Source organism: Scylla paramamosain, chromosome 3 (genome assembly GCF_035594125.1).
Source record: "Scylla paramamosain isolate STU-SP2022 chromosome 3, ASM3559412v1, whole genome shotgun sequence".
Classification (NCBI taxonomy): Eukaryota; Metazoa; Arthropoda; class Malacostraca; order Decapoda; family Portunidae; genus Scylla; species Scylla paramamosain.
The window spans coordinates 6,503,745-6,519,976 of NC_087153.1; the positions used below are offsets into that span (position 1 = coordinate 6,503,745).

General features: G+C 34.2%; 1 protein-coding gene across 1 annotated transcript in view; it reads left to right on the top strand.

Moving 5' to 3' along the window:
- Positions 1 to 14,569, top strand: part of LOC135089663 (structural maintenance of chromosomes protein 3-like) — a 37,906-nt gene extending 23,337 nt beyond the window's left edge. Inside the window, 17 exon segments of the mRNA XM_063985560.1 lie at positions 3,460 to 3,559; positions 4,122 to 4,285; positions 4,410 to 4,551; positions 4,698 to 4,856; positions 5,531 to 5,742; positions 6,505 to 6,694; positions 7,019 to 7,177; positions 7,359 to 7,508; positions 8,990 to 9,178; positions 10,123 to 10,277; positions 10,757 to 10,829; positions 10,831 to 10,926; positions 11,294 to 11,401; positions 11,403 to 11,453; positions 11,455 to 11,487; position 11,545; positions 13,684 to 14,569. Coding sequence (XP_063841630.1) covers positions 3,460 to 3,559; positions 4,122 to 4,285; positions 4,410 to 4,551; positions 4,698 to 4,856; positions 5,531 to 5,742; positions 6,505 to 6,694; positions 7,019 to 7,177; positions 7,359 to 7,508; positions 8,990 to 9,178; positions 10,123 to 10,277; positions 10,757 to 10,829; positions 10,831 to 10,926; positions 11,294 to 11,401; positions 11,403 to 11,453; positions 11,455 to 11,487; position 11,545; positions 13,684 to 13,895 — 2,194 coding nt within the window. The 3' untranslated portion in view covers positions 13,896 to 14,569.
- Positions 14,570 to 16,232: the final 1,663 nt, after the last annotated feature.

The window sequence follows — 16,232 nt, forward strand, 5'->3', positions numbered from 1 at the left end:
ACAGTTGACCAAGTGTTTTGATACTGCTGAAGCTTGTAAAAACTAAATGAATATCTTTCCATAGTACTCATACCTGTTTCTACTGATTTGAGGACAAATATGTCCTTAATATTTTAAGTCTGAGGTCCCAAGATTTTTCAACTGCTTACTCAGTTTTCATAAGATATCTTACTAGGTATCTTCAGTAATTTCACAAAGGTGTGGATTATAAATTTTTGGTACCATGTTTGACATGTCATGTACCTAAAGGTGTAAGATACAAGAAAGGGATTCTTGCAGTCAGCCATATTGTTTGTGTGTGGTCTTGCATCATTTTTCCCAAGATAATTTTTCATGGTCATTTCATGGGGAAATGTCCTGTTATATGCATGTCTGAAGTAACTTCAGTTATTATTCTGTTGGTGCTTTATTGTCATGTTCCAAAGTAGGTGAAAAAATTAAATAAATAAACCTACAAATCCTTTGTCTGCGCATACTGAAGTGACCATGAGAGGTTGGTTTGTGCGCATGCCCTCTTGGCTTATCAAATTAGCTGCTGCTGTGGATGCTTCCTAATGAAGAAGACTGCTCTCTCTCTCTCTCTCTCTCTCTCTCTCTCTCTCTCTCTCTCTCTCTCTCTCTCTCTCTCTCTCTCTCTCTCTCTCTCTCTCTCTCTCTCTCTCTCTCTCTCTCTCTCTAATTAAGTGCAGTTCTTTTCAGGTATATACAAACTCTGCTGCTGTTATTTTGCTTAATAATTTGCCACATTTTCTTCACTATTTGTTTTATTTATTTATTTATTTTATTTTATTTATTTATTTATTTATTTATTTATTTATTTATTTATTTATTTATTTGTTTATTTATTTATTTATTTTTATTTTTTTCCTCCAGTTTCCTGAAGTTGAGTGGACATTTAACCTTTTCCAGGCAAATTTTCTTCCTTCAGTATATTTGGTTATCAGTTTCTGCCACCTTTATGTTTTCAGCTGAGAGAGAAACCAGATTTTCATGCAGTGGTATAGAGACAAAACTAAATGTTCAGTAGCTGTTACTAAATTGTTTTTTGCATGAACTGAATGTGATTGTTCTGTTATAATTTTGCAATTTCAGATTTGCAAAACTAAACACTCTTCAGTGGCTTTTCATTGTTAGATATATTACTCTTTCATAGAAACTCACTGATGAATACAACAACTTGTGGAAGAGCTTGGAGACAAATGGAAAGCTTTTGTTTGATTTGAAAGGACAGAGAAGACCACTTGGTTATGAGAGAAGGTTTCCGTGACAGTGTTTTTAAGTGTTTAGTTGTCCTTTGTTTTCATTTAAGATACCAGTTTTCATAGTCAACATCAGTTATCCAAGTGAATGGGGATAGAATAATGAAAGAAATGGATACATTGCAAATTCAAGAGAGACTAGAATTGTTATATATCAGGTTACTTTATGGCCATTTGCATAAATATAATGTGCAGTAACATTTAAAATTATAAATAGAAATATTCTTGGTGCTCTTGATAGTTGAATTAGTTTTGTGAAGGTACTGCCATAGTTAAAAATTCAGTCTTTTAAAAAAGTTATTTGGGATATGTAGTAGAATTAGGTTAGTGTGGATAATTGATGACTTTTTGAACTACAGATTTGTACTTGATCTGTGGTATTTGTAGAATTATAACTGTTGCACTTGGTCTCTGGTATTTGTTGAGCGTATGTTGTGAATGTCTTCCATCTCTTGTAATCATCTTTTGTCACTTAGTCTGTGGTATTAGTTGAGTGTATGTTGGGAATGCCTTGCATCTCTTGTAATCATCCTTTGTCACTTGGTTTCTGGTATTTATTGAGCATATGTTGGGAATGTCTTGTATCTCTTGTACTCATCTTTTGTCTTTGATTACTAATATTTACATATGAAGCACTCCACACTAATAACCTGTTGCCAATAATAAAACATGGAAAATGTCTTACAGTAATCTCAGTACAATGGTTAACTTTGTAATGATCATTAACTATTGAAAAGTATCATGCAGTAACAAACCATGTTTAAATGACAGTTTGCTATTGAGTAGTATAGACTGGGGTTATAGAACACATGGCATGTCCAGATTTTTTTCAAGTCTGAGTGTTATTTCATGATCAGATCAGCTTAAGTTCAGTTCAGGGAAACCAAAACAGATCATAGTGATTAAAATGCACTGCACTGGTCCAGCATATACATCTAAACTGAAAGTTGGATGGTGGAGATATATAGAAGTGGAATTTGTGAATGACGGTGTCATATTACAGTAGTTTTCCATTCTTCCACACTTAGGCAAGATTGATGAATAAACATTGCTAGTACAACAGCCATATCTGGACACATAATTTTGTCTGGGGACGTTTAGCTACATAATTATATATACATAATTGGTGTATGTCTGGCTGTTATACTTGTTGCCCTGATTCCAGACAACTAAACTAACCTTAGTTATATTTGCACAGTAGACTGGGTGGAAATCAGCTGAGCCTTTGACTTAGTGTTCTTCATTTGCTAAATATATTCAAGTCTTCATCAGGAATAGGAGATGAGAAAGGTAGAGGAGCTAAAAAAGAAAAAAAAAAGTGGGGATTTTTTTTTTTAGCAATATGTTAAGAGAATGAAGAGTTATTGCCAGTGTTTATGTGATTATTCATGGGTTTCATGCCCTGAGCTGTAAAGATGGAGTTTTGTTAATAGCTTACTCTAATACCAAAGTTTTTAAGTGTAATGTGAAGAGCAGTTGCCTGTGCCCTTGTAGATGTTTAAAGTTTCCATGCACAACAGAATTGCACAAAAAACATACAGAAAATTAATTACAGATGAAAAATCTTATTTTTTAGCTTTAGAAAATTTTCATTTATGATGAAGCTTGTGATATAAAGGATCTGCTTTGAAACTTTCTGCATTTTACAAAGATTACTCTATGTAATTTTTTACAGTTGCATCATTAATATTTTCAGCTTCAGTTTTTATTTGGTCTTATAGTTTACTGGCTAAATTACTGTAAAGATAAAGGAAGATAAAAAAGGAAGCATTGTTCTAACTTGTTCTGGTAATATGTGACATGGTTATGGTGTGGAGCACTTTATGGAGGAAGGGGTATTGTGTAAAATCAGCATGTAGCATTAAAAAGCTTCCCTGCCACAACCTACTACTTTTAACTATCTGCCTTTTTAACCACAGTGCAATATCTGAATATTTCCATAAGCTGAATTTTTAAAGTTAGTAAAGATCATTGCCAAATGACGTAGACTTGTTTTAAAGTTTGTCTTTTTCACATGATTTTAAATTTACATTGAATTATGCTGTTGATAAAGAATTTTGTGGTTTAGGCTACTTAGTGTTAAACACAATTTAGTTATATAGTGTAATGAAAATTAAGGAGGTTTACATAATACATTTTTTCACTTTAGTACTTTCCTAATTGCCTGTTCATAACAATGTTTTGATTCCCTTCATCTAAGTGAGCACTGGCGAAAAGAGAACAACCTACAGCAGAATGTGAGCTCCTTAAAGGAAGAGCTATCAAGAGCTGATCAGTCCCTTCGGTCAATGGCAGGGAAGGTAAGTGACTAAACCACTAAAAACGCATTCTTTTGCATTTAGAATATATATATATATATATATATATATATATATATATATATATATATATATATATATATATATATATATATATATATATATATATATATATATATATTATATAATGTTAGTTACTGTCCTGCATTTAATTTATTTAGGATTGTCTGTCTTTCTATTAGGCTGACATCTTTTAGCAGAAGGTTGGCAGAAAAAGGTGTCTGCATAGGCACATTGACATACATAAACATTCCTTCACATCTTAGGCTCTAGGAGCCTTTGATGATATATATTCTATTTAAATTCTCTTGAATATCATTGATGTGATGTAGTCACTTGCTGCTTTTTTATTCTCCAACACTTCATGGAAATCTGTTGGTTAAAATTAAAAGTAACTTTGTAAAGAAATATGGAATAAGTCTAATCAAAGGTGTGTTTCAAAATGTTGATACTCATGTTTGATGATAGTATTTTTGTGAACTGATTGAAAAATTTGCAGTGGCTTCAATGAGTCATTTGTTCAGTCTAATTTTGTGCTTTCCAGCCAATTCTAAATGGTCGTGATAGTGTGCAGAAGGTGCTTGACACATTTAGAGAACGTGGTGGCCATCTTGGAGAGATTGCTGAGCAATATTATGGTCTCCTTATTGAAAATTTTGAGTGTGAGAGATCTATCTATACAGCTGTGGAAGTGACAGCTGGCAACAAGTAAGAAATTTTATATGTACATTTATTTCATTTTAATACAGTTGTGAATATTTAAATATAATCATGAATAATCTTGATCAGCTTTAGTCATATAAATTATTATAGTTGTATACCTTCATTTCAGGCTGTTCCATCACATTGTGGAATCTGATAAGATTGGAACACAAATCTTGAAGGAAATGAACAAGCAAAAACTGCCTGGTGAAGTAACATTCATGCCTCTCAACCGCCTTACTGTGAAGGATATTGATTATCCACAAACAAATGTAATTTTTATTATTTTTGTGAAAACTGCTTTTTTTATCTCTTGAAATATGTGTAATTGCTATAGTTTGCATGAGCATTTTTCTTTCCTTCTTTCTTTCTTTCTTTATTTCTTTACTTCTTTATATATTTTTTTCTTTAATTCAAGGATGCCATCCCTATGGTCAGTAAACTTACCTATTCGGACCGGTACCACAAGGCCCTGAAGTACATTTTTGGACGAACATTGATCTGTCGTAATCTGGAGGTTGCCACACATCTGGCTCGCTCCACTCGCCTTGACTGTGTTACATTGGATGGTGATCAGGTATGTGTTTGTGGATTAAATTTGAGTTAGTTGGAATGGGATTAATTCTCTCTCTCTCTCTCTCTCTCTCTCTCTCTCTCTCTCTCTCTCTCTCTCTCTCTCTCTCTCTCTCTCTCTCTCTCTCTCTCTCTCTCTCTCTCTCTCTCTCTCCTCTCTCTCTCTCTCTCTCTCTCTCTCTCTCTTGAATAAACCACTGATCTGTGGTATTGGTTTTTGGGATTGTCAGGTATTGTCTCATGAAAATCAGGTGGTAGGGTCAGTTGTGTTTTCTTCACTGAAACAAAACCAGATATTGATTATTTTTTAAAAATTACACTCAGATAGTGGGCATGTATGTGTCAATATTCTTAAGGGACTGACACCAATGAGTGGGAGAATTTGGGAGAGTGTAGGTTAGTGAGGTTAAGATTAATTATTATGGAAATAGTTGCCTGAACTTGATTTGTGTTAGTAGGCATGGATGAGTCAGTATTCTCAAGGGACTGACACTAATGAGTGGGAGAATTGGGGAGAGTAGGTTAGTGAAGTTAGAAATAATTATTATGGAAATAGTTGCCTAATGTTGCCTTAACTTGATTTTGTCTGTCTTCCCCTGCACCATCTTGCTCTTGAATGGTAATCACCTGTTATTGTTTCTTTATCCTTAGAGTAATTTATTTTTTCATTATTTTCAGGTCTCTAGCAAAGGATCTCTTACTGGAGGTTATTTCAACACTTCAAGATCAAGATTAGAAATACAGAAGACAAGGTCTGAACTTCGAGACCAAATTACTTCAGCGGAGACTGAGCTTAGAACTTTACAAGAGACGCTCAGAAATACTGAACAAGAAATAAATAAAATTGTATCTGAAATGCAGAAAACTGAGATAAAAAACAGTAAAGCTAAGTATGTAAAGGTTTATTCTTTTAATTTTTATTAACATTATTGTTACTAATGAAATTTTATGAATTTAAGGAGTTTTGGTTATTTTTTTGTTTTATATTTAATTTTATTATTTATGATCACACTAAATCATTTTGAGAAAACTTATAATTCTCTCTCTCTCTCTCTCTCTCTCTCTCTCTCTCTCTCTCTCGCTCTCTCTCTCTCTCCTCTTCTCTCTCTCTCTCTCCTCTCTCTCTCTCTCTTGATATTTTTCCAGTAATTTTGAGTGGTTTGTACCGTCTTTTCATTCTTAAAAAGCTTTCCTTTCTTACTTTGGATGATGACATCTTTTTACCTTTCTCTCTCTCTCTCTCTCTCTCTCTCTCTCTCTCTCTCTCTCTCTCTCTCTCTCTCTCTCTCTCTCTCTCTCTCTCTCTCTCTCTCTCTCTCTCTCTCTCTCCCTCTCTCTCTCTCTCTCTCTCTCTCTCTCCCTCTCTCCCTCCAACCTCTAACCAACTTCATTTGAACTTGAACCTTCCTTCAGTCTTGTACCTCCAGCCTCCTTCCTCTTCAGTCCCACTGCTTTCCTTTTTACTGAAAGCTCAGCCTCATTATGGCTGAAGATTTTCTTGTATGCATTATAGAATGAAAATCAGTTACCTATGATATTTCCCTGTATGAAACTGAGTGAAGGCTGGTGATGTATACCAAGCCTTCCAGTTTTACCAGTTTATAGCAGTTTATGTGTAATGGAAAGATAAATACAGCTGTTATTATTTTCAGAAATTTGTTTGAGAAAGTGAAAACTGATATTCGATTAATGAAAGAAGAACAGTCAGGTTTAGAGCGCACAAAGCAACCTAAGGAGAGGTCTTTGACTCAGCTGAAGGCTAGCTTGGAAGCTATGATGGCCACTAAGGAAGGATTGGAGTCTGAACTTCATCAAGACCTTATGGCAACGCTTAGTGTTCAGGTAAATGACAAAAGTTTTGGTTATATTAATACAGTTATTTGGTTGATCATATGTACACAATATACACTATTGAAATCTAAAGCCATAATAATAATAAAGGCTCAAGAACCCCAAGAGTTTTGTCAGTTCATATCCATACATGGTTCAGACACTTCTTTAAGCTATAGAAAAGGGTTAATAGGTGTAAGGTTTAGTTATTTATTACTTAATAAAAATGGACTTTTCAGTTACATCAGATTTTCTAAAAGTACAATTCACAGTGTGACTTGTGTAATAAGGTTGACACTGTTTTTGCTTTAGTTCATATGGAATTTTTGCTTTCAGGACCAACATGAAGTAGACCAGTTAAATGATGATATCAGACGACTTACTCAAGATAACAAGGAAGCCTTTACTCGACGGATGAAACTTGAGGCTGACAAAAATAAACTTGAAAACCTTCTCACAAATAATCTTCACAGAAGAAAAGATGAACTCATGCAGGTATGAAATTTGATAGATTTTAATAAAAATTTTACCTAAGGGATTGTAATTTGAAAATGTCCCACATACCTATGAATGGTGCCTGTCAAGTATGTGGAATTTTTCTTTGTCATGAAAACTTAAAAAAAAAGTTATTCTTAAGTTTTGAATTTACATACAATTTAAAAATATCAATGTATAGGCCTTGCAAGAAATCTCTGTGGAAGACCGAAAGCGTCAGCTAGAGCATAGCCAGAGTGAAATCCAGCGAGTGGATTCACGAATAGAGGAGGTAGCTGTACAGTACAAAGAAGTGGAGAAGAAAGTCACAGAACTTCAAAAGAAGGAAAAGGTAAGCAGAAATATTTTTGCCACAGTTCTGTGTAGTATACTTTAGCTCATATAAAGGGGTCTGATCTTCCTGATTTATGAGAATATAATATTCATCATAAGAATGTAATATTCTTCAAGACTGGATGATTATGGCTGAAATTGAATTTTGAATGTAGTTGATTGCATTTATGAGAATGTAATATTAAAAGACTGATGTGGGTGAAGGTGAATTTGAATGTTAAGATGACGTGTGTAAGGTTTTTAAAGTAATGTAAATCACATATTTCTGAAGACGCTCTGTGCTGAAACTGAGAATATAGTAAATATGTTTGGATGAAATTGAGATAGAAAAAGGATGTTAGTTTTAATTCTTGAAAGAAGAGGTGATGGATAGGAATACTTTTGTGAAAGATGGATAAGACCAGGGATTGCCATGTGTAGGTCTGATGGGCTCTTGCAGCTTCTAATTTGTCATGTTCTTATGCAAAGTGATAGAAGAATTGATGATAAAGTGACAGTGGATTATGTGGTTGTGTTCCGAAATACGTGTTGGTTGGTCGATATAATGATTTACAAGTAGAGGGGATGGTGGTAGTATGCCTGACCTCTTCCTGGTGAAGTGAAATGTTTAGAGGAAGTATGAGGATGGTGTGTATGAGACAAGTTAGATGTGACAAAATTTAAAAGTGAGTAAGCTTGGCAAAAAATGGTCATCAAAGATAAATTTAAGTAAGTGAAAGAGAGTGGTCATGATAACTTGGAGGAAGAATGATGACAGTTTTAAGAGTGCTGTGATGGAGTGTAAGGGTTGTGGTGAGATCATTGGATGAGGGAATGAGGATGGGAAGGTATTTTAAGTATAAAGAATTAGCAGGGCTGTAGCTGAAAAGAGGTATGATGTGGCTATAGAACAATATGTTGAGAGATGTAAGTAGAAGAAAAATTCAGTGAAAAGAGTTGGTACAATGTAAAATTGCAGATGAGAAATAGTATAAGAGGTTAATGCAAGATTTTTAAATGAATAAGGGAATACTTGAATTTCTAAAAATCAGGAGCATGCTAATGGAAATATTGAACAAAGTATAGGATCAGAGGATGATACAATGTTGTTGGTAAGAGATGTGCAGAGTATTTTAAAGCGTTGCTGGATATGAAAGAGAATAAGAGAGCCTCAGCTTGTTTGTTATCTTGAGCATGGGCAAAGGTATGAATTAAGAAAATTTAACAACACTTGTCCAACAAGTTACAGTTGTTTGCTTATTTCAAATTGTTGTTACTATATTTATGATGTGTCACTTTTGTTATCACAAAAGAGCATCAGTAACCTTTTTTGAAGCTGTTTAGGTATGGCACTGCAACTATTGTAATATTGTAGCAGGGAAGAGGGCATTTTAGGAAGATTATAGTTTGTAGATGAAAATGTTTACAGGTGAATAGGTGAAATGTTTGTTCTTTATTGTATTTGAATGTTGGTTTGAAATTTTAATTCATACATTACAGAGCTTGAAAGTTGAATTAGAAAAGGTTAAGTCAAGAGAAAAGGAAGTTATGGAACGAATGGAAGAAGATGCCAAAGATTTGGAGAAGATGGCTTCAAAACAAACTCTTCTTCATCAGAAAATTGAGGACTGTTCTAAGAAGATTCGTGATCTTGGATCTTTGCCTTCTGAGGCTTTTGATAAATATCAGGTAAATGCAAACTTTTAGATATGATGTTATTCTATTTCTTGATTTTATACAGTGAACCCCCAGTTGATTGTGATTCAGTTATCACCGGTTCACTTTTTTTTTTTTTTTTTTTTTTTTTTTTTGAACCTTTTTATTTTTACAGTGCGGGAAATCCCACTTTATTGCGGAAAAATCAACTACTGTATTTGATAAAACACAAGCTAAATCATGGCATGGGTTGAGGAAATACCCAGATGAGGGTTTAGGTGCACTTATATATTTGGCAACACTGCCTGGTGATGGGGTGGTGTCCAGGCAGAGGCAATGGTGTGGTTCACACCAGCTCATCACCATTAACAGTCAGCTGTTGGCATGTGGAGTGGGCACCAGCTGGTGTTGGTTGGCTGTGCAAGCAGTAATTTTTGTTTGTTGGTTGGTGTACTTGGTTTGGTGGTGGTTTGGCATGTTCGTGTGAGTGTTGTAATTTGCTGTTACTATTGGGTGATTGTTGTGTTGGATGCTCATCCAGGAGCAGGTTTTGTCACCAGTGAATGTTGTGTATGGGTTGTTATTGTTATCCTTTTGGTGGTGGTTTGGTGTGTTACATAAGTGTTGTACAAACATTCTGATTATCGTTGGATCAGTGGTGGTGGTGGTAGTTGTGTTGTGCACACGATGTGTGTTACTAATTCATCAAATTGGTGGTAATCACCATTACTGCCATGAGGGGAGTGGTTTAATTAGTGGTTCCCCCTCCCCCAAGCCAATATATTTTGGATTCTAGTACTTTGCAGGGATGAATGGATATCAGTTATGATAACATGGATACCCAAGTTCTCTTGTATCCTTTGCTCTCTGTTCATCCCTGGATAAATACAGTATTGTCTTCTCCAATGACAATTTTTATTTTTTATTTATTTATTTTATTTATTTATTTATTTATTTTACTTAATCTTTCTTTCCAGAATCTTCCCACTAAACAACTCTTCAAAAAACTGGAAAATGCAAACATGGAGCTCAAAAAATATTCCCATGTAAACAAGAAAGCATTGGACCAGTTCATCTCATTTTCTGAACAAAAGGAAAAATTGGTGATGAGGAAAGAGGAGTTAGACAGAGGGTGAGTGAATGTTCACATCAACTTTTTAATAAGAGATTATGAAATTGCATAATCAGAACTAGTTGACATTGCCTCCTTCAGACACTGCTTAAGATATGCTGTTAGCATTGCTTAAGATAGTTCTAATAGAATTCATACTACTTCAACTTGTAATTAAAATTAGCCTGGAGGCCTTATAAAGAAGCAGTGAATTTGGTATGTAACACCTTGATATTACATGTACATATTTTAAAAGTGTAAGAAAACAAATCAGTCTCAAGAGATGTATTGTAGCAACTATAGAGACAAGATGCAAAGGACAGTGTGATGTTTTGTGTTAACCTTTGGAATGTAATAATTATTGATTGATTAGACATTGATCAACCATGCACAGAGTACAGTACAGTTGCAAAATTATAGGCAAATAGATAAATTCCAAATACTTCTTCCAGCAACTCTAGTGAAATATTCTGTACTTATGTTTTTATTTTTCCCTGTAGGTATGACAAAATCAAAGAGCTAATGAATGTCCTTGAACACCGGAAGTATGAAGCCATCCAATTTACCTTTAACACAAGTATCCAAATACTTCAGTGAGGTGTTCAAGAAGCTTGCACCACAGGGACATGCCCAGTTGGTCATGAAATCAGACAATGAAGATGAAAGTGAGGTACGGTTTAAGAACTTGTTCTTTATAATAAATATCAGACTCTGTACTTGAAATATGTTTTTCTTGGGAAATGGTCTTCAGTGGTGTTTTATATATTGATTTCTGTTTTTTTTTTTTCTTTCTTTTCTTTTATTGTCTTTTATATATTTTATTATCTATTATTATTATTATTATTATTATTATTATTATTATTATTATTATTATTATTATTATTATTATTATTATTATTATTGATATTTATTTTATTTTATTTTATTTATTTTTGCAAATATTACTTAATGAATTCTGCACGTAACAGTCCATTAGTATTAAAAGATTGATGTAAAAGTAACTATAGTGTAGTAAATATTGATTTGGAAATTTCCAGCAAGAAGAGCAAGGAACTGTGGACAACTTCACTGGTGTTGGCATCCGTGTATCGTTCACGGGAAGAAATGCAGAAATGAGGGAAATGAACCAGCTGTCTGGTGGACAAAAAGTCACTTGTTGCTCTTGCTCTTATTTTTGCCATTCAGAAATGTGATCCTAGCTCCATTCTATCTCTTTGATGAAATTGATCAGGTAAGACAACTAATGCTTAAGGAATTTGTTTTATACTGCTGTAACTATTTGTTAAAGGGTCTTCATTTAGGAATATTCAAACAGAAGGTGAAGGTATACAATAGGAGTGCAGTGGATAGTATATCTAGCTGGATAATGATTGTTATCTGCTATTCAGTATCTGACAGGATAGGCTGATGATCCTTGGATTTGCTTGGAACAACAATAAGTGTCACAGATTGGTGATCTTCATTGCTCAGATGTTAACTATCATTCAAGAAACATCAAGGTATTTCATATATACTCATTTTCCAAGTTCAGTTCAATTATGAAAGTTTTAGGCAGAGACCTGAGTTTGATCAATGGGTAAGAAAGGGTATGGCATCTGTGTCAGCTACTATTTGCTGATGATACAGCTCTGGTGGCTGATTGAGAGAGAAAGTTGTAAAACTCTGGCATGATTGTAGGAGCAGGTTGAAAGGAAATGTTGGGTAAAAGTGAAGTGATTAAGTGGTTGTGAGAGAGATAATGAAAGGATGAATGTAACATTGATTGGAGAACAGTTGGAAGAGGTGGATTGTTTAAAGTACTTGGGATTGATAGTTTTAGTGGATGAAGAGTTGAGACAGAGGTGAAATACAGAGCAAAGTAAGCAGGAAAAGTATATGGTAGGCTGAAAAAGATATTTAAACATTGGGACGCTAGATGTGTGTAAAGGAGAAGTTTTTTTGAGAGAATGTTGGTGCCCAGTGTGTTGTATTGGTGGTTGAACATGGAATATGGGAGCAGCAAAGAAGAAACGGTTGAATGTAATGGAAATGAAAGTGTTTATAGGAGTGTATGTATGGAGTGACATGGAAGGACAGAATAAGAAAATGAGAGTATGAAGAACCTGGTGATTTGAGAAACAGAACATAGTGTATTAAGATGGTTTAGGTTTGTGGAGAGTGGTTTAGGTTTGTGGAGAGAATGGAGGACAAAAAAACTAGTAAAAGAATTGATGAAGTCCTATGTGCATGGTGAAAGATAGAGAGTGGAGATTGGAGCGGAAAAAACTGTAAAGACTCATGAAAAAGAGAGGAATGACTATGCAGCAAACAAAAACAATTGTGTGTGATAGAGGTGAATGGAGAGTGACAATGATAAGTTCATGAAAGTGACAAGGTCTTGTTGACCTCTGGGAGGGGTTGTGTGCATCTAACATTGCCAATTGGCATATGGACCAAGTGTAGGGGACTATTGAAAGTACCCTGTATTTGCTGTGGTCCTCAAGATTGGAGTTGTACAGGCTAGGGAACAGCCTCGTTATGAAGGGGCAGGGGCAAACCAGTGTATACTCTCAGGCCTTGCTATAAAATTATGTGGCCAGGTGTGCTATGCCTAAGCTCTGGGAGTGTAGTAAGGTTGTCCACTAGACTAATCCTTTTCATCAGGAGTTGAGAGGGCCAAGAGTGTGAATGATGTGGTTATGAGTGTGTGGTGCTCTGTTGGGGCCATTGCAGTGGATTGCTGGCCTGTTACATAGATATATTGGTGTATTACTTTAACAACAATAGCTGTCAGGCCAGATAATTTTTGAAACTATCCAGCTAGATAGTAAAATTCTCTACGTGATGCACCCATAATAAAAATATAAATTGTATTTATAAAGACTGAAAGAATAAATTCATATAGGGATTATATGCTTGTGGTATTGTTTTGTTGGTCAGCAGTACAAAAGAAAATAAGATATTGATATGAAATATTGTCAAGTTACATACATATACATACATACACATAAATATGAATTCAGCATCATTTTTTCATGAAGATTCTTTGTACATATTATTTACTAACTTAATTCTTAGAACCACTGGCAAGCTACTCATGAAGTTCTATTTTTGTCTTAGAATTGCTCCATTTTCCACACAACTGCTGGACATGAAGCTGGATGTACTGGAGCTAGTCTGTGTTCATTATAAGGAGTCTCTCTCTCTCTCTCTCTCTCTCTCTCTCTCTCTCTCTCTCTCTCTCTCTCTCTCTCTCTCTCTCTCTCTCTCTCTCTCTCTCTCTCTCTCTCTCTCTCTCTCTCTCTCTCTCTCTCTCTCTCTCTCTCTCTCTCTCTCTCTCTCTCTCTCTCTCTCTCTCTCTCTCTCTCTCTCTCGAAGTTTTAGTAGTGTTATTTTAGTCAGATTTAAGCAGAATGATTATATTTTGTTGACATTTTGTGTTTCAGAGCCCTTGATGCACAACACAGGAAGGCTGTGGCTGACATGATCCATGAACTGAGTAAGGATGCTCAATTTATTACCACTACTTTCAGGCCAGAACTTCTGGAACATGCAAACAAGTTCTATGGTGTAAAGTTCAGAAATAAAGTGTCTCATGTTGAATGTGTGTCACGAGAAGAGGCTTATGATTTTGTTGAAGATGACCAAACTCATGGTTAGATATTTTAATTTATATATATATATATATATATATATATATATATATATATATATATATATATATATATATATATATATATATATATATATATATATATATATATATATATATATATATATATATATATATATATATATATATATATATATATCACACACAATACAGTCAAGGGCTAGTCTTCTAAGAAATATGAAGGCTTATTATTTCTTTTTTTATTTATTTTTCCCCATTGCATTTTGGTAGGTGAAATTTGATATTCTTTTTTAAACCTGTCAATATCTGATGGATATGAATGCTTCCAGTGTAAATTGTAAATATTTTTGAAAATTTTGCATATCACTTTTTTTCTAGAACTGTTGTTTGTACAAAGAAATTAAACCCAGAGAAATATGTGGCTTATTTTTTTGAATGAGCATAAATTGAGAGGGACCTGAGGTAACATAGGTTTTATATACATAGGAGAATGAAGCACTTATATATTGTGTTACCTGGTATGTACGAAAAAAGAAAAAAATATATATTTTCATCAGAATTGTGTACATTTTAGTTGTTTTGAACACAAGCATAATAGGCATTGTATTTTCATCCTATGTTCTCATCAAATTAAAGTATGGAAGAAATTGAATCTTTATATGGGTGCTCTCTTATTTTTTAATAAAGGACCAAACACTTACCCTTACGTTTCATTATTATTCCTTGTGCTTATTGTAATAGGACTTGCAGAAAGTTAGGAATGTATCTTAAGCGGAGAGAAAAAAAAAAAGCCTTATTAATGTATCTATATATTTATCTATATCAATCTCTCTCTCTCTCTCTCTCTCTCTCTCTCTCTCTCTCTCTCGACACACACACACGCGCACACTTTAGATGTGACTAGTCTCTTCCAGATGTAAGGTTTGGTGTCCTCATAGTGGGCAATAAAGATGCGAGTGACTGGTCTAAATTTTGGGCACTGAAGTGCCTGGGCTTGCTACCGGTTCTGTGGGTCACAGCACAAGGCCCACACCAGCCAGGCTTTGGTTGGCTCTCAATAACAACAACAACAACTTATTACCGGTTGTTACTAGTACATCATAAATCCTTATTACCGTGCCATGCCGGTCACAGTTCTCAGGTACGTTTATTAGGTATCCTCATGTGAGATGTTCATCTGCTACTACTGGTTAGATATAAGACGTAATGTGATGAACGTTGTCAGTGGTGAGAACAAAGTTGAAATTTGTTCGCAGGGTGCTACCAAGTGAAGTGACGTGCTGTATTTTCGAAATATTAAAAAAAAAAAAAAAAAAATGGAAGCAGGATGCATCTGCCTATTTACTCGTAATTAGGTAGAATAGGTGTATGTGACATAAAAATACATCCCATTGTTGTTCATATGAAGTACGTAGTAGATACCTTGCTAGTCCCTCCCTTTCATATAATTTTCTAACAAATTCTGAAATAAAAAAAAATCCAGAAAGTATAAATACGAAAACCAATAATAACCCCTTGCTCCCTTCCCTCCCCCATCAAATATGAAAGTTTTGGTTACACTCAATGTAGTTACGAATAATATATATATATATATATATATATATATATATATATATATATATATATATATATATATATATATATATATATATATATATATATATATGCGTACAGTTTTCTTGACATTCCAATCGCTCTCTCTCTCTCTCTCTCCTCTCTCTCTCTCTCTGCACTTGTTTGTCAGTTCCTTGCTTACATCATAAATTCAATTGTTAGCTCATAGAGCATTGTGAATGTTCTTAAAATAAATAATCTAGGTCCGACCACTACATAATATTACTATCTTGGTATTCAAGCGATTTCGGAGATGCATATCTTAGGTAACAATAACAATGCCTTTAGTTTTGATGGTATTTCAGCATTTCCCCATTCCTTAGCACGGACTACATTGAAAATTGAAACTATAATGTCATTTTTCAACATTAATTTTCTTCTCGAGGCCAGATCGGTGTCCTTTAGGAAGAATATTTAGTAGGTCAGAATGATCGTATGATGTGTTTTGCATTACGAGTAAGTACAGTACGTGGGATATTCCCTCTTACCATGTGTAAGGAATTTTCTATTTGTGTCGTTGGAGGCAACGTGTAAAATCATTTTTGTGGTTTTTTAACAATTTTTTATTTATCATATATTACTAATATTATGATTATTTTCTGTACATTCAATTTGATACAATGTTAGACAAACCTTTCAGGTAAGTAATTTACACCAGTGACATGACAAGGCAAGTACTTTTATGGTGTAATAGAGTGTGATATATTTTAGTGAATTTAATCGAGGAAATGTTTAATATGAATTAGGAA